We start from the raw sequence: 24652 nt of genomic DNA, 5'->3' as shown, positions 1-24652 counted from the left end.
TGCCTCTCAATTACTAACCCGTGGGCTTGATGTCACCAGACAATACAAAGGTGACATCAACCCCACATGCCACTGGGCAAATGGGAAGAGCTGGGCAAAGCACCGAAATTGGTGCATCTAATAGATGCCCCTTTACTGGGTGGCTGCAGGTTGCTATTTTTAGGATGGTGGGCTGATATCCATAACCCCTTACCAGTCTAAGAATACCAGCTCCCAGGTGTTGGCTTTAGCAAGGCTGGTTGTCAAAAAAGGGGGGGGACCCAATGCCGGTTTAATTTTAATAATTCAAAAAACAGCAAGGCGACCCCCACTCTGTTCTTAATAACCAGCCTTGCTAATGCTGACAGCTGAGGGTTGCAGCATAAGACTTGCTTGGCATTAAACCAATACCTTGGGAAACTGACTGGGATGTCTCTCCACGTACAAGTGCCAAGAGTATGCCTGGAAAACCCGTTTAAAAACTGAATCCTCGGTATTGGCTTTACAGTAACTTTTACTAGAAGAACAGCCAACTTTATGAAGCTCCACATATCCGCATGAGGCTCTCTGCATAACCTATACGCAAATGTGTTCTTACAAAGCCTAAACTAATTGACTCAGGACCCATTTTACTCATTTGGGTTTATGCCAGACTCATCTTATACTATAGAAACAAATGGAAGTGTGTTGAGTTTAATTGCCTGCACAAAAATGCTCCGGGTACATTTTACTACTTGATGCATTCATGTTCACTTCTAACATCTGGATTGTTTCATGTTTCTATTCCTTGCAGTGTAAACCTCAGTTTCTGTCTGAACGCTTCAGGAAAGCATGTACCGAATACAATCGGTGAGTATGGACAGTTGACTGTACTCGGCCTAGCATAATTCTGTCCTGAGCAATGCTTGATTTCTTGGGTTGTGGATACCTTCCAGGAATTAATGTAGAGTTGCAGCTGGACTCCATGAAGCAGAGAGGAGCCGTGAAGAGAATGCTGTTTTTAAAATCCGGCCTGCCCCATCTGACACAAAGTGTTCTACTGCACAATGGAGGCCAGGAACAGTGTAGTGAAATGAAAATCTACCTTAAGGTATGTATATCTTTCTACTGCTCTCACTTATTCTATGGTTGTACAAGAAGCTCCGATGACTAGCTTTGTAACTAGGAGATGAGAATTATCAGTGAAATTTCGTCCGTTTCTGGCTGCATTTTTGGGATATATATATATATATATATATATATATATATATATATATATATATATATATATATATATATATATATTATATAATCTCTCTGAAATGCAGCAGGTGAGTGGAGGACTGGAGTGGCTTTGCCCCTAGTTTTTGCAATTTTTTTTTTTTTTTTTTTTTCAAATTTGCAACTGGTGAATTAAACATCTGGAATCTTTTAACTTTTCCCGCAAAGCAGAAAACCAATAACAAAACAGGTGAGCACATGAATTGGATTAAAAAAAACCTGTACAAAACTAAATAACAGGTGCGATGGCAGGGTCCACATGGTAACAATGTTAATTGCCTACTTTTATGGTAGTTATGATTGTCCTGTTCCGCATTAGAACCATTTTGAAACTGTAAATCGAATAACGTTTATGTGCTGCAGAATATTATTTTTTAATGACTTGGTCATATGCATTTTATACAAGTCATTGATATACTGTAGGTGATTGCTTTAAAAATTAGACCTGTCCACAAAAGGCTGCTTTTTGATATAGGACCACAGAATATTGATGTGACCATCCAGTCTAAATTGAAAACTTGACAAATATGTAGACAACCGTAACGATTCGTGCACTGGGCAAGTGTTCTAGTCCCTCGTTTTAAACACATTTAAGAATGGCTAGCCCATGTTATAATCCTTTTAAAAATGGAACTCCTATTGAGAACAATTTTTGAAGTCCTAGTTGCTCACCCCTGCTCTGTCAGCACTGTGTTCTTCTAGTCTGTAGCAAAGGTTCAGTCTGTGACTTGGGAACGCTCTCAATACAGAAGTCATAGACCAGTGGCATTTTTGTAAAGTGAAAAAGTGCTATAAATATGCATGATCTGCCGCAGCAGTGTACCAGGTGATTTGACTATGCAATTTCTTAATTATTGTTGAAGGCCTTCAACAATAATCTCCAGCCATGGCAACTTGATGGATTAACGCTCTGTAGGAAAATTGATCTTGTGCAAGCCTAGATAGGTCCACCAGGGTCTTCTCCGCCAGTATTTTGATTGCATCAAGCCATCGGGCTCCTCATCTTCGGCTTGTTCCTTCTATTCTTCCAACCATGATGTCCAAATTTTCAATTTGGATATGGAAAGGAGGGACGGTCACCATACTGAGAAACCTCCCAAAGTCCCACCTAACTCGTTAACAAGATTAAAGTATAATGTTGATTTGCAGAAAAATTTTAAAGGTTGCTTGAAACCAGAAGTACAGGTTCCAATTTTATATGCATCTCCATTCTGGAACTTTGTTTCCAAAACTCCCAAATTGTGTTGCTAAGCTTTCCTCTTATTTTTCTGAAGATATGTGTCGATTATTATCCTTAGGATCACCATAGTGCTTAACTGGCATGGAGATTTCCTGAACCTGAAACATGTAATATTTTTTTTATTGGTCTTTAAATGATTTATGTGAGGAATGCAAAAGAAAAGCAAATCCAAGATCCATAAATATGGCTGCAGACCAAGCGGTAACTGCTTTGAACTAGCGAAGATTCTGATCTGTCAGCATGTGGACAGCTGTTCAGTTCTACATGTTTGTTATGGTAAAAGCCCAAGGTAGATGGATGGAGCCAAAATCTGTGGAAGGTTGAAGCGTAGGGGTTTTACTGTTATATTAGATTGTGTTTTTTACATTTATACATTATACTTTTTTTTTTTTTTTTTTTAGAACGAGTCTGAGTTTCGGGACAAGCTTTCTCCAATTTTCATCTCTCTGAACTTCTCCTTGGATGCGCAGGCTCCAACTGATGCACATGGACTGCTGCCAATTTTCAACTACCGGACTAAGAACCATATAGAGCAGAAGGTTAGGTGATGGAGCAATTATTCTTGTTGCTGGATACTAATCTGCTCATGTTATGTAACTTTTCATAAAACATATTAGGCTCTTGTATCTCGTGCATGTCAGGAATAGTCCCTTATTCCCTGTCAAGGTATGCAAGTGCAAAACCTTTACAGCACAACTTAGAAAAAAAAATACAAATAAGGGCAAAATTACGTTCTTTTGGGTTGGGTGGCTTAATAGTGGCTTAAAGATAATATTGAAGTGTGCATATAAAGTTTTCCCGTTGCTTACGCCGAACAATGATATTTAAACATAGCCTTAAAGTGGGGACACTACATTATACCTTCCAACTTTTTTTTTTAGAAGTAAAATGGGGACCGATTATGTGGGAACTTTTTAGGCCACATCTATTTACCACTTCATTCTCCCCTAGCCACATATATATAAAATACTAAAAATGTTTTAATTCTGTAAAAATGAAACCCAATCATGGCAAAATTACTTTTTTCTTTAAGCATTTCATCCTACTATTTTGCAGTAGATTGTATGAGAAATTGGGTGGTTTCATTCAAAACTACCATTTTTACAACAAAAAGCAAGCCCAAACAAGCGTGTAGTGCGCACACTGTCATGAATCCCTGAAATTGCTGATGTGAGCAGATGGTCAAGTGACTAATAAATCTGGAGATTAAAATATATATGTAAGGCCGGTTTCACATTTGCGCTTCAGGGCGCAGCGACAGCCTGCGCACGGCCACCGCTAAGCCCCACCCCCTGCCACGCCTCCTCCGGTAGCTCCGCCTCCGGGCGCATGACGCTGCATGCGTCAAGCGTCACCTATCTTTATCACTGAGGACGCAGGCCGTGCGCAGTATGCGTTTGGCGGCGCCTGCGTCCTTTTGACTGTGCGCCGAGCGCAACCAAATTGCAACAGGAGGCGCGGCAGGGGGCGGGGCATAGCGGCGGCCGTGCGCAGGCTGTCGCTGCGCCCTGAAGCGCAAATGTGAAACCGGCCTAAATCTTTAGATCTATCCCTGGGATAAAGTCTGGTCCTCCCTCCCTAGATTCAATCTCGCTCTAGCATGGTTGGTAGCAGCCTTAACTGCAGTCACAGAAGGTTCTTGTATTCTCGGCAATACAGCTTGTGGCTCACAGCTAAGCTCCTGCCTACTATGATAGAGGGTGTGAGTTCAAATCCTGGAGAAGACTAGGTTTTAAGGAAAACAGACTTTGTGCATTATGTAATGTTGCACAGAGCACAGCAGATTGCTATGATGCACAGATTGTCCTGACTTCAGTTAAAGTTCTACATCCCAACTGAGCCCAATTCACCTGGACAGTTCAAAATTAAGGAGAGATTTCCCACTGTCCTGGAAAGTCGGGAACATGTCCTAACTTCAGCTGTGTCCTTAAACAAATTAGGTCAGCACAGAATGACTGTTCAAACCAAGTACAAGCAATCTGTGTATTATGGCGATGCCCGTCCTTTTAATTCACCTTGCCATCTGCTTGCTTTCTCTCTATCTCCACCCTCCATCTTCTTTGACAGTTCTACCTTCATAGAACCAGAAAAGAGCAGAGATGGATGGAAACAAGCAGGTGAGAAGGTGTATTTAAATGATTGGACCATCATGATGCACCAAGCTCCTGTACTTGGTTAGAACCGTCATTCTCTTCTGGCAGTTCCTTTTAAAGACCCAACAAAAGTTAGTACAGGGTCCTGACCTCCCGGGACAGTGGTGAATCTCCCCTCAATATCCCTGTCCTGCTGAATTAGGATGATTGGGATGTAGGACTACAAATCTGTAGTGTGTATATATTTTGGAAAAAAGTTAACACATGTAATGAGTGACCAGGCCGAACGTTCCTTTGTGTCTGCAGCCGAAGGAATTATGACATACACCGGTCTTGGGGATAACAGTTGCTTTTACTTCAGCAGGAACGGGAATTATAACTTGGAACAAATAAGGAACAGTCTCTCATGGGTAGTCCACAACAGTATTACTAGTTTATTATGCTTGGCCAGGCTACACTTTCTTAGCAACTAATCTGCCTCCGATTGTTTAGGCCTAACTATAGTTGCTCAGAAATTGCAAGGTAATGCATAAAGTCTTATTGCTGTCATAATCAGAAATTTTTACAAAATTATTAATTTATTGGAAATCATTTTAATGGACTTAGTTTAAATTCTGCTAGTTCTTTTTCATAGGTGTAAATATACTTAACACGTGATGTTTTTGTCTTTGGCAGGCTCAGATTCAGCTGGACTGTGATAATAATATCTGTGTCCCAGACTTGAAGCTCAATGTTACCAGGTAGGTCTGATGTTCATTCTTCAGTCTCTAAAAATGAGCAGATGTTTTTTTCTGAAATTTTCCACCATCTAGGAAGTTAGTGAATCTGACAGCTTATATGTGCTGCACAATATATGGCCACATGTATTGGGTACCGGCTGCTGCATTGAGCGAGGGGGTTGGACATTACGACCTTAGAAGACCCTTCCAACTCTGACATTCTATGATCTCAGCCGGGTATGTTTGACTTTGAAACGCTGCAGCGTTGTAGAGAAACATACTTTAAAAGGCGGGCAGGTCCACGGGGCCTTCTCACCCTCTGCCCTGGATTGATAGGTCTCTGCCTACATGCGTTACAAAATAAAACATTACTGAATAACAGTTCAACGCATACTAAGAGGAGTGAGGGGCCCTGCTTGCAAACTTACAATCTAAGATTGCTGATATGTTGGTTGCAATTAACAATGTATGAAAATTTGGATAGTTTGATTGGCAGGACTAAAATGTAAAACTTTTAAGTACTTTTTTTTTTATTATAGCCATAAATTGTACAAATGAATAATTGAGAGATTACACTTCTCACACCAAGTGCTTATGCAGTCAACTGTGGATTTCTGTGCCATGATGGACCACTATACATAGACTGGCTGAGGCTTTCCCGATCAGAGTATGACAGCTTCATATATTTCTGTGAGACTGTCGCACTCCGGTCGGGAGACGCCCGGTCAGTGTGTGCATTGCAGTCCATGATAGGACAAAGGCCCATGGATGTCTGCATGAGCTTTTAGAGTTTAGGTGCCAGTGATGCCAATTTGTGTAGGTATGTATAAGTATATTGTACAATTTGTAGGTGATCAAAGTTGATCCTGTTTTGAGCTTTTTTTTTTTTTTTTTTTTTTTTTTTTTGGGGGGGGGGGAGAAGAGTCCATGTATTTCCATACTACTGGGGTATTGGGCATAGTGTTAACTGTGGGGACCAGCAGCAAAAGGAGGTCCACCACTATAGTCATCACTGTGGACGTGACTGCTCTAATTTAAAGGGAATCTGTCACCTACTTTTGGCGGGCTATTTAAATGAGGTTTGTCCGATCCGATGGGCGGTGTTTCCGATCTTTGCTGCCTCCCCATCCTTGGCCGCTGTCCGCAGTTTTTTCATGGAGTAGGAGTCCACCATCTTTCGCGTGTGCGCTAAGCATTCTTGGCTCACGCACCGCATTATGCATTGCCCAACTGCGGGCAAAGCTGAAAATCCTTACTGCGCATGTGCCGGTTAACTAGACCCCAGAACACGGCAAAATACTTCCGAGGCTTAGTTAACCGGTGCATGCGCAGCCAGGCTTTTGGGCTTTGCCCGCAGTTGGGCAAAGCATACTGCGCGTGCATGAGCAAAGAATGCTTAGCGCACGCGTGAAAGATGGCGGATACACCTACTCCTATTCATGAAAAAACTGCGGATGGCGGCCAAGGATGGGGAGGCGGCAAAGATCAGAGAAACCGCCCATCGGACCGGACAGACCTCATTTAAATAGCCTGTCAAAGTAGGTGACCGATTCCCTTTAACCCCTTAATGTCTATGGACGTGCACAGTCCGTCATGGCAGGAGGTAACTTTCAGCACCATAGCAGACTCTGCACATCCTGCCTTTGAACTGTCACTGCGTGTAAACACGCAGTTTCAGTTCAGTGCCGACAGCTGAGAAGCACAGGAAGGGGGGCAGGGACCCTTGCACTCCGTCCTGCACCCACAGCGCTGTGATTGGTCGGTCAATCTGACAGACCAAACACAGCAGTGATCAGCAGGAGAAGCTGAAATTTGAGCTTCTCCTTGCCTGATCAGTGTAGGAGCCCAGCGCTGCAGTGGCTGAGCCTCCTGCACTGACAGCTAGGAGCGGAGCCCCCACTGCCCCTGGCTGTTAACCCCCTCACTGCTGCGATTGAGCGTGATAGCAGCGTTCAGAGGGGGAGGCAGAGGGTAGGGGGCTCCCTCTGCCTCAGGTCGGCGTCCTTGCAATGTAATCGCGGGGCCCGACCTGTGCCATGATGACCCGGAGGTGTCATGACAACCTACGAGTCATTTACCTACGGAGAGCTGGTGAGATCATGCTCACAGCATTGTGTCAGCAGCTCTCAGCATTGGTATAATGCATTACAATGCTGGAGCATTGTAATGTATTATACCTAAAGGGACAAGGTAAAAAAACAAACATTTTTTTTAAAAAAAGTTACAAAAATTATTAAAAAATATAAAAAATTCCCTAAAAAATCCCCTAAAAATTACACATTTTTATGTAAAAAAATAAATAAAATAAACAAAAAAATACACGCTTGGTATCGCCGTGTTCGTAAAAATCCCATCTATAAAAGTATCACTCTAGTTAACCCGTTCAGTGAACGCCGTAAAAAAACACAAAGTAGCAAATTATACTTTTTCCAAGCAGTATCATCATACCGCTTGGAAAAAGTGCAATAACACGCGATCAAAAAGACGAATATCAATAAACATGGTACCGCTGAAAACGTCATCTTGTCCCACAAAAAAACGAGCTGCCATACAGCTCCATCAGCAAAAAAATAAAAAGTTATAGCTCGCAGAATAAAGTGATGCAAAAATATTTTTTCTATAAAAGTTTTTATTGTGTTTAAAAAAACAAAAAAAAAAACAAAAAAAAAACCATAAATGTGGTATCGCTGTAATCGTAGTGACCCGAAGAATAAAGCTGCCATACTAATTTTACCACATGTGGAACGGAGGAGGGGGGGGGGAAAGCATTCCTAAAATTGCTGGTTTTTGTTCATTCAAAAAATGAACAGAAAAATCAGAGTAGAAAGCGATCAAAAAACGTTTTGTGCCCGAAAATGGTACCAATAAAAACGTCAGCTCTTCCCGCTAAAATCAAGCCCGCACATGACTGTCAGCCGAAATATGGAAAAACTATAGCTCATTGAAGATCATTTTTGTGGAAAAAATATAATTTTTTTTAATTTTACGGCTCTACGTTATAACCTTGTGTAGCCCTTGGGGGTTCAAAGTGCTCAACACACATTTAGATAAGTTCCTTGGGGGGTCTAGTTTCCAAAATGGGGTCACTTGAGGGGGGGTTTCCACTGTTTAGGTACATCAGGGGCTCTCCAAACGCGACATGGCATCCGCTCTCGATTCCAGCCAATTTGACATTCAAAATCTCAAATGATGCTCCTTCCCTTCTGAGCACTGCCGTGCGCCTGAAGAGTGGTCTTCCTCCACACATGGGGTATCGGTGTACTCAGGAGAAATTGCACAACCAATATTGTGGTTCATTTTCTCCTGATACCCTTGACAAAATAAAAAAAACTGTGTCCAAATAAAAATTTTTTGGGGAAAAAAGTTAAATGTTCATTTCTTTTCCATCCACATTGCTTCAATTCTTTTGAAGTACCTAAACAGTTAATAAACTTCTTGAATGTGGTTTTGAACACCTTGAGGGGTGCAGTTTTAGAATGGTGTCACTTTTGGGTATTTTCTGTTATATTGACCCCCCCCCCCCCCCAAACTCACTTCAAATGTGAGGTGGTCCCTAAAAAAAAAATGGTTTTGTAAATTTTGTTGGAAGAATGAGAAATCGCTGGTCAACTTCTAACCCTTATAACTTCCTAAGAAAAAAAAAATTTGGTTCCAAAATTGTGCTGATGTAAAGTAGACATGTGGGAAATGTTATTTTCCCTTCACCCATGACAGCACCACATGAGAGAGGGATCCGCCCCGCCAGGACAGGAACCTACTGAGACATAAGGGGCGGCACCTTTCCCCCGCTTCAGTTGGGTTCCTGTCCTGGAAGGAATCCCACTGTGGCGGTGCCTGTCATGGGCGAAGAGAAAGAAGACCCAGGCCCGTCCCGGCGCGGGAAGAACAGGTAGCTTACCTGTAGCGCCGGCCGTCGGGTCCTGGAAGCGCAGTCCCCGGGGTCCCTGGGGCTCCGGGTTCGTGCGGGCGTGGATGGGATCCCGGTGGTTCCGGGAAGCCCCCACCGCGCCGCCCTCCCCTCGCACACGCCGCATCTCGATACCCGTGGCAGGGGAGAGACGCTGGCGTCTTCCGGCCGCTGACGTCAGCGGCGCTTGGAATGCTGGGTGCGCCGGCTGACGTCAGCAGAAGGCGACGGTGTAATGGCGCCGGGTGCGACGCCGGCCGGCTTTCTGAAGCGCTGGGCCGGCGGTCGCAGGGGGGAGGGGAGGAAGACGCTCACCAGGCGGAGGCATGCAGATTTAAAGGGGAAGACAGCGGTAGATCGGCGGTGCAAGATGGAGTCCGAGCAGGAACGTTCAGCGTCCCTGCCTCCCTCACAGCCCTCTGGCAGAAAGCATGGAAGCCATTCAAGCAGCAGTCGCCCCAGCCGCAGGTCGGGGCACTCCTCAAGGTCCAAAGAGCGCGGGTCAGGTGCTCCGACGCAGCCTCCAAATCCGGAAAGGCCCAGAAAAGCAGGAAGCAAGAAGAACAATAGGGATTGTGCTATATGTAAATCTCCCCTAGCAAGAGACTGGCAAAAAGATCTCTGTGCTTCGTGCATTCAGCGAACTATGGCGGAGGAAGCGCCTAGTTTCGCAGCCAATCTAATATCTGCCCTCAGGTCAGAAATGGAAGGCTCAATTAAGTCCTTATTGAAAAAAGGGAAAAAAAGCAGGAAGGATTTCCCTAGTTCCCCCTCAGATTCCGCATCAGTATCATCTCAGGCGGAAAAATCATCCTCCTCAGACTCCTCAGATAGTGACACAGGGGGTAAGCCATGTTTCCCTGTAGAAGATACAGATGCCCTCCTAAAGGCCATTAGAACCACAATGGGCCTACAGGAAGAAAGGGCGGCCAAAACCCTAGAGGACGTCATGTTTGGGGGGCTTCAGGAGAGGAAAAAACGAACCTTCCCAGTAAACGCGAAAATCCAGGCGCTTATTGAGAAGGAGTGGAAAAAGCCTGAAAAATCGGGGGCCCTTCCATCCGCTTCTAAGAGGCGATACCCCTTTGAATACAAGGATACGGAAATATGGGACAAAGTCCCAAAAATAGATGCAGCGGTGTCCAGGTCTTCCAAAAGGTCGGCCCTGCCCTTGGAAGACGCAGGGGTTCTTAGAGACCCGCTAGACAAAAAAGCGGACTCATATTTGAGGCACGCATGGGAAGCAACAGCAGGAGGTCTTAAGCCGGCGATAGCGGGCACCTGCACGGCACGCTCCCTCATGATCTGGCTGCAGCAGTTAGAAGAGAAGCTGGCGTCAAGGGTCCCAAGAGAGAAGATCTTATCAGACATGTATCTCTTGCACGGGGCAGCGGCTTTTCTGGCAGATACCTCGGCGGACTCTATGCGATTAACAGCCAGAGCAGCGTCACTATCAAATGCTGCTAGACGCGCGTTATGGCTTAAAGGCTGTCCGGGTGACCTTCAGTCCAAGACCAAATTGTGCTCTCTCCCCTGCGATGGCCGACTCCTGTTCGGCAAAAACTTGGACGATATTCTGGAGAAAGCAGGCGATAAGAAAAAAGGCTTCCCCAGATTCCCTATGGATCAGAGGAGACAGCCCTTTCGGAGGGGAAGATTCAATAGAGGACGTCCTCCCGCTGACAGGAGAAGATGGGAGGATAAAAAGAAGAAAGAATCAGGGTTTATGTTTGGTGGAGGCACCTCCACCTCCAAAAAGTCACCACAGTGACGCCAGTATTCCAGTAGGAGCGAGATTGGCACTCTTTTTCCAGGCCTGGGAAAAGATCTCCTCCAACACCTGGATTCTGAGCATCCTAAAAGAAGGCCTGAAAATCCCCTTTATTCGTCAGCCAAAATCCGTGGTCGTCATCACACCTATCAGGAAGATGACCGAAGAACAACTGGCCTTAGAAACAGAAATCCTGAGCCTGATAGACAAGCGGGTACTGTCCGAGGTGCCACGCTTACAGGAAGGAAAGGGGTTTTATTCACCCCTTTTCCTAATAAAAAAACCGGATCAGTCGTTCAGGACAATCATAAATCTCAGACGCCTCAATCTATGGATAAAGAACCCGACCTTCAAGATGGAATCAGTAACTACGGCAGTGAAGCTGCTACATCAAGATTGCTTCATGGCCGTAGTCGATTTAAAGGATGCGTATTACCACATCCCTATCCATCCAGATTACCAGAAATACCTGAGGGTAGCGCTTTATATTCAGGGCACACTAAGGCACTTTCAGTTCAGGGCTCTTCCGTTTGGCATATCCATAGCCCCGAGGGTCTTCACCAAGGTCATAGCGGAAGTGACAGCCTTTCTCCGGATTCACGATACGGTCATAATACCATACCTGGACGATTTTCTTATAGTGGGCAGTTCAGAGGACCACTGTACAGCACAGCTGACTCAGGTGATCAACACCTTGCAAGAGTTAGGGTGGATAGTCAATTTCAAAAAATCAAAATTACAACCCCTAAAGAAACAGACCTTCCTAGGATTTATACTGGACTCAGAAAGGCAAGAGTGTCTGCTCCCAGAGTCCAAGATAGAGAAGGTGCAAAATCTGGCCTTGGCAGGCCGAAACCAACCATGTATGACATTAAGAAAAGCAATGTCCCTGCTAGGTACCCTAACATCCTGTATTCCGGCGGTCAGGTGGGCTCAGTTTCACACCCGGCAACTCCAGAGGGAGATACTAAGAGCACAAAGATCGCTAAGAGGGCGTTTGGAAGGAAAGCTGGAGCTTTCCTTAAAAACCAGAGACTCTCTCAACTGGTGGTTGAACGAGACAAATCTGACCTTAGGAATACCATGGGACAGACAGGCGACAGATATAATTTTAACAGATGCAAGCTCCTCGGGGTGGGGGGCACACCTAAGGGGCCTCATAGGTCAGGGTTCCTGGACACCTCAAGAAAGGAAGGCATCCTCCAACCTGAGAGAACTGTGGGCAGTGGGCAAGGCCCTAAACCACTTCATTCCGCTACTCCAGGGTCAAGATGTACGCATCATGTCAGACAACAAGGTAGCAGTGGCATACATCAACCACCAAGGAGGGACAAGATCACACTCCTTAATGGAAGCAGCAACAAACATTCTGAGCAGGGCAGAGGATCACCTACACTCCGTGACAGCCCTACACATAAAAGGGGCAGAAAACATAGAGGCAGATTTCCTGAGTCGCAATACCCTGAGGCAAGGAGAATGGGCACTAAACCGATCCATTTTTCAAAAGTTAATTCAGCTTTGGGGGGAACCGGTGATAGACCTCTTTGCAAACAAGCACAACAGGCAAACAGAAAGGTTCTGCTCTCTAAACCCAAGGGAAAACCCATGGGCAGTGGACTCATTGCACATCCAGTGGAACTTCAGACTGGCTTACGCGTTCCCCCCAGTAGCTCTGATCCCGACTGTGGTAAGAAAAATCAGAAACGATCAAGCCAGGGTGATTCTAATAGCTCCATTTTGGCCAAAAAGGCCCTGGTTCGCTCTGCTACGGAAGATGTCCCTCTCCGATCCTTGGGTTCTGCCAGAAATCCCGGACCTACTAGTTCAGGGTCCAATATTACACGCTCAGGTCAAAGGATTCCATCTGACGGCGTGGAATTTGAAAGGTCGCTTTTAATAGATAGGGGGTTCTCCCCTGGGCTGGTGGCCACTCTGCAAAAAAGCAGGAAACCGGTGACTACTAACATCTACGGCAGAACATGGGATAAGTTCCTACAGTTCTTGGGTAAGCCGTTAGGGAAAGAACCTCCGATTAGTGACATCCTAGAGTTCTTACAATCTGGGTTGCAGATGGGGTTAGCAGTAAACACACTTAAGGTTCAGGTGTCGGCACTAGGGGCGCTCTACAATTGCAAACTGGCATCAGATAGGTGGATAGCCAGATTTATTAAATCCTGCCATAGAGCTAGACCTATTCCAATACCTAGAATAGCCCCCTGGGATTTAAACCTGGTGTTAGAAGCCCTTACAAAAGAACCGTATGAGCCATTACATCAGCTACCCCTAAAGTTTTTGACCCTAAAAACGATCCTGTTAGTAGCCCTCACATCAGCCCGCAGGATAAGCGACTTACAGGCTCTCTCAGTAAATCCTCCTTATACGCAAGTCTTTCAGGATAGGGTAGTGTTAAGAACAGACCCCAGTTATCTGCCCAAGGTAGTGTCAGATTTCCATCGGGGTCAGGAAATTGTTCTTCCATCCTTTTGCGAAAATCCAAAAAATCTGGGGGAGGAAAAATTCCATAGTCTGGATGTTAAAAGAGCTCTTGTAGAATATATATCTGCCACTAGCCAGTGGAGGAGGTCACAGTCCCTATTCGTAGCTTTTCAGGGTGCCAGGAAAGGCTATGGGGTTTCAAAAGGGACTATTGCTAGATGGATCAGGGAAGCCATTAGTGTAGCCTATTCAGCTAGTGGTATCCCGATTCCTGACGGCATCAAAGCTCATTCCACCAGAGCCGTGGCGACCTCCTGGGCTGAAAAGGCAGAGGTATCAATCGAACAAATTTGTAAGGCCGCTACCTGGGCCTCACCTTCAACCTTCTTTAAGCACTATAGATTAAATCTATCCTCCTCTGCTGACTTAACCTTTGGTAGAAGGGTGCTGCAAGCGGTGGTCCCTCCCTAAGGTGTTTCGAAGTCTCCAAAAATCTCTCATGTGGTGCTGTCATGGGTGAAGGGAAAACCACCATGGTTACTTACCGGTAGCCGGTTTTTCCGGAACCCATGACAGCACCCGTACATTCCCCCCCTTTTTCACTGTATGGTGTGCCCAATTAGTAGGGTGTTTTGAGTGTTGTGGTGTTGGATAAACATGTAACTAACCGGGAAGTCCTCTCAATGCTCTGTAACCCAACTGAAGCGGGGGAAAGGTGCCGCCCCTTATGTCTCAGTAGGTTCCTGTCCTGGCGGGGCGGATCCCTCTCTCATGTGGTGCTGTCATGGGTTCCGGAAAAACCGGCTACCGGTAAGTAACCATGGTGGTTTGTTAACTATTTTTTGTGACATATCTCTCTGATTTAAGGGCATAAAAATTAGAAGTTTGAAAATTGCAAAATTTTAAAAATTTTCGCCATTTTTCCATTTTTTTCATAAATAAACGCCAGTCATATCGAAGAAATTTTACCATTAACATGAAGTACAATATGTCACGAAAGAACAATCTCAGAATCAGCGGGATACGTTGAAGCGTTCCAGAGTTATAGCCACATAAATTGACAGTGGTCCGATTTCAAAATTAAGGCCTGGTCTTTAACCTACAAAATGGCTTGGTCGTTAAGGGGTTAAGTTGGATCATGTTTTTAAATGTTTCTATTGGCATTTATGGTGGTTTGTTACACCCTTGTTGAAATCCTGATTTGTGGTAGATTTTCAGAATTTCTAGTGATTCAAGCTCTGAAGTGTAAGCAGAACTCATGTTTTCCTGCATTCGTGTTGCCTGGTTTTCAGCCTTGTGTTCTTATGACTCACATTTTCTCTGTTGGAATAAATGAATGGACTTTGCTATGTAATTTACACTTACAAGTATCTTATGCTTCATTGTTGCAGCGATAGAAAATCTGTGTATCTTGGGGACGACAACTCCTTGGTGTTAATGTTTAACGCAGTAAATGATGGTGAAGGTGGTGCTTATGAGGCCGAGCTCTACGTCATCTTGCCCCCAGAGGCGGAGTACAGTGGCATTCTGAGAAATGAAGTAAGACTCCTCGGTGTTTGGTCTTTTGTCTGTGTAGCGTGTGATTGTGTAATGGCACATAGTGGTGTCAAACTAATAATGCTTCACGTCTCATTTATTAAATGAATGTTTGTCACACCTCGCTGCCATAATTCCGAGTTAACTCCTAGCTCAGATTGTACATTTATTATTAATGTCTTTAAAACCTTTGGAAATCCACTCCATTATGTGAAAAATTGACACCCCCCTCTATTTAATTTATGAAAAATTATTTCTGGATCTGTTAGTCCAACACTGTCAATTTAGTTTTCTATTCCCCAGGGCTGTGGAGTCGGTAAGCCAAACCTGCGACTCCGACTCCTAAATTTCCCTTCCACCGACTCCACGACTCCGACTCCAACATATATCGCTTATATTTAAGTGAAAAATTTATTGTAGTACAATATGAACATCAGACATTTAATAATCTTTGATACAATAATCAAGACATTTAGATAGAACATAATATATTTTTATTGGAATACAACTTTAGAACACAAAAAACTATAATAAATTGTAAATATGTAATACACTATGTAATATCGAAGAAAAAAAAAAAAAAAAAAAATATATATATATATATATATATATATATATATATATATATATATATATATATATATATATATATATATATATATATACACACACACACTCTATGTAATAAACTACGTAAGTGGGGAAAAAACAGTTTTCAACAAAAACATACTAAACATTTGTGCAGTCTATGAATTTGTTCTAGGAAATAGAATTTCCTCCGTCATAAATGACCTCAAATCTGACCTAATAATTTTAAGGCCAGAGAACAACCTCTCTACGCTAACTTGGGTTGGAGGCAAAACTGTAACCACATGGGAACATCTCTAACAATTTCCAAGTATAAAGGAATTGCCTCATGCACAGTCAGTCTTGATGAACGGTTGAATTTTTCTTTTTCTTTGAGAGCAAGTGAAACGTTTTGCTGAAATATGGTCAATCTGCTTGCTATAGGAGATGGAGTGAAATCTTTTTCCTTGCAGAAACGCTTTGCCTGCTCCATATCATCCAAATACTTGTCAAGGTCAAACTCCTCATCTGATGAGGATGAAGATATGGCAGCAGTAGCACTGTCAGGACCCGAGTCCTCTTACGCCTGGCAGTCCTCCTGTAGGCCACTCATCCTAACTGCTACCTCACTCAGAGCTTCTTTTCCTTTTAGTAAGCTGTTGATCATCAAGCAATATACGATGACTTGGGTCCACAGTCATAAACAGCTGCCAGAAAAATTTTATTTTCCAATAGCTGTGTCTCTCTCTCCATTTCATCGAAGCAGAAATGCCATCTGCGATTAAATCTCCTCTTTGGGAGAGGCAAAATAGCAAGTTCTTCCACTCCCTTATGAAAATGCCAGGAGTTAAATCTTCAGCTTGTAATTTTTTAGTCATGGTAAATAGGTGATTAAGCAATTCCTTCAATTCAGCCACCTGTGTCCATTGACCTTCATTTAGGGTTACCTGAGGGTTCGCCATATCTATAAGAAACGGTTTTAGCCAGGATCAAAACTAGGGGGGCAGAACCTCATACTGTTCCGCAGAATCTCATACTGCACACCTCAGCTGCTGCAGAACCTTATACTGCACACCCCTACACTTGAAAATAAAGCCTGCACATTAAGATGTGGTGAATGCAGTCTATTTATTCCAACTATCAATTGATGTTGATGTGTTACTGAAGACGAGCAATGCCTGTCCTGGGCGTACTTTTGGGCATCTGAGGTGTACCTGACTGGTGCTAAAAAAAAAGGAGTGTTAGTCTGTGTGCTACGCGGCTTTCATTCTTTTTGGTACAGATAAGATATGGATAGACAGATATGGATAAATGGATAGATAGAGCAGATTTCTAATCTGCTTTTGCTATTGAAAACATTATCTATGAGCTCAAAAACCTTTCAGGTGATGTGGTTTTTTAAAAACCTGATCTGCTTTTGCAGCTGAAAAACATATCCTCAAAAAACGCAGCAAAAACGCTGTGTGAATGTAGCCTTAGATCAGGAATAGAACAGCCATTTATAGGACATTTCATAACTTTCCCAAATTCCTATGAAAAAATATTCAGCACATTCTGCATTGAACTACTGTACCCAATTTATTATGTATTTTAGGAGTCGGACCATTTTGTACCGACTCCAACTCAGACTCCACAAAATGAGCTCCGACTCCACAGCCCTGCTATTCCCTCCCCCCTTCACTGAATTGTGATACTGCATGTGCCATGTGGCTGCGGCTACATTTTTTCACTTTATCTGCTTTAGTAATGTTGTATTTGTGTGTCTTTCCTTAAACCAGTTCTGAAACCTGAATCTCAAATTTTAGCTATAACTTTTTTTTTTTTTTGTTTTTTTTAATCTTCTCTCCACAGAATCCCTCTGTTGTGAACTGTCGCTATGAGCTGCAGAATGAAACTCGATTTGCTATATGTGACCTTGGAAACCCTATGAAACCTATGACCAATGTAAGTAGATTTAAAAGAATGGGCACCTTCGGGGGATTTATTTTACTTTTTTAAATGGATATATTTTTAGCTTCAAATCATTTTTGCAATTGGGTGTCTTGAACATTTTGCACATATAGTTCAGTCTATGGCTTCTGCATTTCACTAACTTTTTCCAACTGCCTCCAGGAAAAGTTAACTATTTGGGGGTTTGTTTATGTGCGCAAATGAACTTTTGAACGATACGACCTTAACTCATATCTAGCAAACAATGTAGGGCAAGAATGAAATGGTTGATTAGCGAATTTAGAGATGAGCGAATAAATTAAAATTTTACATAAATTAGCCAAACTACCAATGAGGTTGTTTTTTTTTTTTTTTTTTTCTTATCCGCTTTTGCAAAATGGCAAACACTGAGCACTGTTTTTCTGAACCATAATGGGTCTTTAAAAACTTTAAATGAAATGGTTATGGCACCTAGGAGGGTTCTGCATTGGTGCTCTTGGCATTTGTCGTGACTTTGACCTCCTGCTTGTTTGTGCAAAACCCTTCCGGGTGCAATTGGACCCGAAAGTTTGTCACAGTGCAAGAGGACCAAAGTTTCCAATGTGACCGGTGGAAGATCATAAGATGCGGCCATTTATATAATTACGTTTATTACGCTTTTAGGTCGGGAGTGATCCTAGAACGTAATAAGGGATATTTAAAGTTGGGGAGAAAAAATTCTGCATGAATAGAATTTCTCAAGAAAGAACGCGCGAATGGGCAAATTAGAATTTTTCGTTTGATCCGCTAATCGTAACGTTGAACATTGTGCGCTGTGATCACACAGATAATCTGAAGTGTCGGTGTGTTCAGTGTTCAAATCCCAAAAGTGATACTAATTATTTTGAGTACATGAATTCATGAAGTATTGTACAGACATTTACATTGATGCTATACAAAGAAAATATCTGAACAAAAAATGAAATCGGATTATGAACAACGCTACTGAAATATTTAGTTATACCCAAAAGAAAGGGAAGCGAATACACCCAAATTATACATTATAGTAATATTTATTATCCACTTAGAAGAAACGAGAATAAAATACAGTAAATAAGAGTGGAGACAATAGAGATCAGAGTAGAGCCAGGCAGCGGCAATAGGTACATGGTGTACAATACAGGGAAATCTAACAACATCACAGAACAAGGTCACCATAATGTGATAAGGCAAATAAATAACTGACCCAGTAACATGATAGAATATTAATGCAGTAAAGGGCAAGAAGAAAACCAACACAGTCTGGGCAACTAGAGGGTGAAACACATCACATAGGCGTTCCTACTGTATGTGTAATGTAAATGCAGGTAGAAAGGACATAAGTCAGACCTGCCCTGGCTCTACTCTGATCTACAATTTCTCCTCTCTTTATTACTCTTTTTTACTTTTAGCATTTGGCTGTCTTCACGTCCCTTTCTTTTGGGTATATATGCTTTTGGAAGTATTTCCTTTTAATTATTGGTCATATAAAGGTATTAGAAGTTAAATGAAATGAATTTACAACCAATTTTTTTCTTTGACACCTGGTAGTAAAAGGTATTTAGATTGTAATCTTTCATCCTAATTCATTTTAAGTGTTTTTTTTTTGTTTTTTTTTCCTCTTTCCTTCTCCCGGGACTTTAATCTCCAAAAAATGACTTTGCTCTTCCCCTTCATTTGCTCATCCTAGAAAACCCTATTGCCACCCATCTAGTTTTATTGATGATTTTGCCTGGCATTCTCCTATTAATGCCCTTTTTCGACATGCTGTACTTGGAATAAGCTTGTACAACGTTTTTCTATTTCTCTTTTTGTCTAGCTGTGGGGCGGACTGAGATTCACTGTTCCTCACCTTCGTGATTCCAGTCATAAAGTGCAGTTTGACTGTCAGATTCGCAGGTAGGTGTATATACATTTGGGGCGTCACCTTGCCACTTTGTTCGTCCACCTGCTAGGTTTATACCTTCAGTGCTGTAGCTGTTAATGTGTGCTTTTATAAAATGGACACGTGTTCAGGCATCAGATTAAATTGGTTGACGCAATGGACCCAATTCATCAGTTTGTGTAAAAAAAACAAAACAAAAAAAAACAAAAAAAAAATCGTAAAACTATTGCAAATGTCACCATTTTCAATTTATTTTTTTTTTTACTTTTTGCTCAAAAATTTTGAGACTTTTGGTGGTTCTATGTCCGCTCCGCCAATCATTTGAAAAGTAAGTGGAGAAAGGAGTCCTGGTGTCACAGCCTGAGAAATTCATTATACACCATTAAAGTAGCATTAATTGTAGCAAAAATCTACTCCAGACAGTGAGTGCTGTGATCGTCCGCCCTTGGGGCTCTCCTGCTGACAGATGAGCGAAATTCATCGAGGCTTATGCCAGTTAATGAACTTTATGCATCCGACTCCAGTGGATACGGCATCAAGACCCGAATCTAGATTTAATGGACTTCCCAGGTGCTTTCCCAAAAAAAAATTTATTGGAGAAGTTACCGCACAAAAAAGTGACTCCAAATATTCCACAGTACATTGGCTGTGTAAGTCAGGCTTTAATATGATGTACACGGTGTAGAGCATGCTGCAAATTGTACCATTGCAGAGCATTGTAGCAGCCCATCATGGCTGCAGTACGGACTGGTTATATGTACAGCGACTAAGAAATATCAAGGCTTAGTTCAGCAACCTCATCTGTTCTGTATAGAACTTTTATATTGCCTTCTCTTTTACAGCAAAAATGCTAATAACTCCCAGAGTGAGCTTGTGCAGCTAACCATCGGTGTGGAAGCAAAAACCTCTGTCTCATTTTTTGGGTAAGTTTAGCCCATAAAGGTAACAGCATTTTTTCAATATATTGATGTCTATATTCTCTCCGTACTATAACCTCTTGGATCCTTCTGTGTTGAATTGTGCAGTTAAAGGGATTTTGTAAAGCTGCTTAGGTTTTGTAATATGACAGTAGCATGATGTAGGGACAGAGACCCAGATTCCAACCAGCTGTGTATCACTTAGTTTTTTTGGGTGCAGCAGTTGTGATAGAATCCCAGTTTTCTTTTACAGATGTAGCAGAGCTCATATGTTGAGATGTATATAATCCGCCCACAAAACGGCTTTATGTACATTGTATAGTGATAGGGAGCTGCGAATCGGCGCTGGTGGCATTTCATTTTTTTTACCAGGACGCATGAGGCCAGTTGTCCTGTAGTCATCTCTTGCTCATAAAACAATAATTTTGAAGCAGCAAAACACAGCCTGATAAGTGACACATCACTGGATCCAATAAATGAGGAATGTGGAGGTTCATAGTCTGTGCTGCCCAAGGTTCAAAAATACAATCGCGCACAAAGGTGAAGCATGAATGAGGTTTATGAAGGTCAATGCATTTCAAGGTTTTTAAACCTTCATCAGGACCAAACCAGAATGATGACATTGGCATAATGCACCGGACTCATGCTTCACCTTCGCGCTTGATCGTACTTTTGAACCTTGGGCAGCGCGGACTCTGAACCACAGTATTCCTTAATTGCATTGTATCATCTTGGTGGTCCTGCTGCAGCCTTTACATGCTTCTACAGGAGTTACGACTGTCACAACCCCATCAGGTGAGCACACCTATAATATTTTATAGCACTTGGTAATCAGATAAGACCCGATTTGCTCTTTTTCTTGTCTCCAGTTTTACGATTTGATTTTCATCACTGGAACCAAGCTCTCTTCCCTTACATTATGATTCTCTCGGGTTGCCTAGTGCAAACCTGGTGACAGATTCACTTGACTCCCTTTGCGCCGCAGTCCATTTTCTTTTGCTCCCCTGCTTCGCAGAGCCATAACTTTTTTTTTTTTTTTTTTTTTCCCCATACCACGTTCACCAAATGCTAAAACTGACCTGCCACATTAATTATCCTGGTCATTGCGAGTTTATAGATACCAAACATGTATAGGCTGTTTTTTGTTTAAGTTTGTTAAAAATACCATTTTTTGGGGTCTGGGTGAGGGCTTATTTTTTGCGTGCAGAGTTGATACCATTTTGGTGTAGATACGATCTTTTGAATGTTGCAGCAACCAAAAAAAGCACAATTCTGGCATTTTTAACCTTTTTTTTTTTTCACTACATCGTTTACAGATAATAATCTTAATCTCTTTATATCTTGATAGAACGTGCGATTCTGAACGCGGTTATGCTATTTGTGTATTTTATTTTGAATGGAGCAAACAGGGGTGGTATTTAAATTTTCATTTTTTTCATATTTTTAAAAAAAATTTGTAACTTTACACTTGCTTCAATAGTCTCCATGGGAAGCTGCGATCATCCAATGGTTTGTGCTCTATGTAGCAGAAGTGCTCACTTGCTATGAGCGCCGCCCAGTGATTCGCACTCAAAGCAATCCAGCTATGACAACCACAGACCTCGGGTTATTATACCAACCCATCAGTGACCCATGGTCTTGTAACATGGGCGCTGATGGGCGAGATTAGTGAGAGGCTTCCCGCATGATCACGTCAAATGCCGCTGTCAGAGATTGACAGCGGAATTTAGCAGGTTAACAGCCGCGGGTGGATCGCAATTCCACCCATGGCTGTTAGGGGCACATATCAGCTGTTCAAAACTGAGAATTCCCCTATGGGGGGGGTTGTCATGTGACTGTAAGCATGCAATTTGCATACTTCTGGCCACATTCCATCTGGGCTGTGTCCGGCCTCACTCAATACACTTGCATTGAGTGATGGTGCGCCCATCTATTTGGCATGTGACTGCAGACTTGTACTTGAAGGCTGGACAACCCCTTGAAGCAATGGATTTTGATTTAAAACCCACCACATTAACACTTGTAAGAAACTTACAGAGAGCACAACATTGCATGCAGAAAATCCTGCAGACTGATTCACAGTGTGGTCAGTGTTTCTCAATTTTAACCCCTTTCCTACATTAGACGTACTATTCCGTCCATGTGACCTGGGACCTAAGTCCCAAGAACGGAATAGTACATCTAGCGCGATCAGCGGCGCTCACGGAGGGGTGGCCGGGTGTCAGTGCCGGGTGTCAGCTGTGATGATCAGCTATGTGTCAGGGGAGGTCACGGACCACCCCCCGACACATTAAACCTTGGCACACTGCGATCAAACACGATCGAAGTGTACCTGCGGCATAGGAGAGAAGCTCCCTCCGTGCCTCCCTGAGACCCCCGGAGAAGCGCGATGTGCTGCACTGCTCCATGGGCCTCCTTCCTGGCAGGTCCCCGGATCCAATATGGTGGCGGGGACCTTCAGGGGCCTGCAGGGAGCCGGCTTCCTCATGCCTGCAAAGCGATCAAAAAGACGGATATAAATAACCATGGTACCACTGAAAACGTCATCTTGTCCCGCAAAAAATGAGCCGCCACACAGCGTCGTCAGCGAAAAAATAAGTTATAGCTCGCAGAATAAAGCGATGCAAAAGTAATTTTTTATATAAAATTGTTTTCATTGCATAAAAGAGCCAAAACATTAAAAACGGCATAAATGAGGTATCACTGTAACCGTACTGACCTGAAGAATAAAACCGCTTTATCAATTTTACCGCACGCGGAACGGTGTAAACGCGCCCACCCCCCCAAAAAAAGAAATTCATGAAACGCTGGTTTTTGTTAATTCTGCGTACCAAAAATTGGGACTCGGTGGGTCAAAATATGGAAAAATTATAGTTCTCAAAATGTGGTGATGCATAAACTATTTTTACAATAAAAAGCGTCTTTTAGCGTGTGACAGCTGCCAAACATAAAAACCCGCTATAAATAGTAAATCAAACCCCCCTTTATCACCCCCATAGTTAGGGAAAAATAATAAAATTAAAGTATTTATTTCCATTTTTCCACTAGGGTTAGGGGTGTGTTGGGGTTAGGGCTGAAGTTAGAATTGGGGGTTTCCACTGTTTTGGGACATCAGGGGCTTTCCAAATGCAACATGGCGTCCGATGTCAATTCCAGCCAAAAAAGTCAAATGACGCTGCTTCCCTTCCGAGCTCTGCCATGCACCCAAATAGTGGTTTACCACCACATATGGGGTATCGGCATACTCGGGACAAATTGCACAATAACTTTTCCAGTCCAATTTCTCCTATTACCCTTGGGAAAATAAAAAAATTGAACCTGAAGTAATTATTTTTTTGTGGAAAAAAGTTAAATGTTAATTTTTTGTAAACATTCAAAAAATTCCTGTGAAGCACCTGCAGGGTTAATAAACTTCTTGAATCTGATTTTGAGCACCTTGAGGGGTGCAGTTTTTAGAATGGTGTCACTTTTGGGTATTTTCTATCACATAGACCCCTCAAAGTGACTTCAAATGTGATGTGGTCCCTAAAAATAAAATGGTGTTGTAAAAATGAGAAATCGCTGGTCAACTTTTAACCCTTATAACTTCCTAGCAAAAAAAAAAAAATTTTGGTTCCCAAATTGTGCTGATGTAATGTAAACATATGTGAAATGTTACTTATTAAAGGGGTTGTCCGGGCTTTTCACATAAGTTCAGTACATATCTGGGCTGCAGAATTATGACAATAAGTAATTTACTTTCTGTCACTAGTTTGCACGGTTTTCTAGATATTCTGAACAGAACATCCAAGGGGGGGGTGTTATGGCATTGAAATGAGAACTAGTCGTAACCTCCTACTCTACTCCAAACATGCCCTCTATAGCCACAACCCCACCCTCCCTAGCTACAGGCCCTCCCAGTCCACATAAAGAAGCCTATCCCTCCATACACAGTAATTAATTCTTCCCCTCCAGCAGCCTCAGTGCAGAGAGCAAAGAGCTGCTCCTCCCCCAGACACACACAGTTATCTATATCTATGGAAAGTGAAACCAGTGAGGAGGAGGGAAATCATCCTGTATTCTAATCTGCACAGGGGATGGCAGTCACTGATGTAATCTGTTGTGTGACAAAGCCTCTGCTGTGTGAATGAGACAGCTGTGTCACTGATGTCTTCACACAGCAGCAGATTTGGTGCAGTGTATGTGTGAAGCTCCACCAAAAGCCCAGCAAGCTCCAGTGACCAGCACCACCCACTGCCCACTCATTGGCTGGCAGTGAACTGCACCAGCACTCATCTTTATCATTCCAGCATTGGAAAGAACACAGCAGTGATCCATTATTTGTGAAAGCAGCACAATACATACATACACCCCAACACTTCACACTGTTACAGCTGTTGATTGGACAGGCTGCTC

General features: G+C 42.9%; 1 protein-coding gene across 1 annotated transcript in view; it reads left to right on the top strand.

Annotated features, from left to right (window-relative positions):
- ITGA5 (integrin subunit alpha 5) overlaps positions 1–24652 on the top strand; it is a 139595-nt gene that overhangs the window by 102219 nt on the left and 12724 nt on the right. Inside the window, exons 16-23 of the mRNA XM_073546277.1 lie at positions 773–828; positions 915–1069; positions 2881–3018; positions 5248–5312; positions 14797–14944; positions 17360–17452; positions 19275–19354; positions 20183–20263. Coding sequence (XP_073402378.1) covers positions 773–828; positions 915–1069; positions 2881–3018; positions 5248–5312; positions 14797–14944; positions 17360–17452; positions 19275–19354; positions 20183–20263 — 816 coding nt within the window. The remainder of the gene's footprint in view (positions 1–772; positions 829–914; positions 1070–2880; positions 3019–5247; positions 5313–14796; positions 14945–17359; positions 17453–19274; positions 19355–20182; positions 20264–24652) is intronic.

This window comes from Dendrobates tinctorius, unplaced genomic scaffold (assembly GCF_039654945.1).
Source record: "Dendrobates tinctorius isolate UK_male_01 unplaced genomic scaffold, ASM3965494v1 ptg000145l, whole genome shotgun sequence".
NCBI classification, from domain to species: Eukaryota; Metazoa; Chordata; class Amphibia; order Anura; family Dendrobatidae; genus Dendrobates; species Dendrobates tinctorius.
This window is presented reverse-complemented; position numbering and strand designations above follow the sequence as displayed.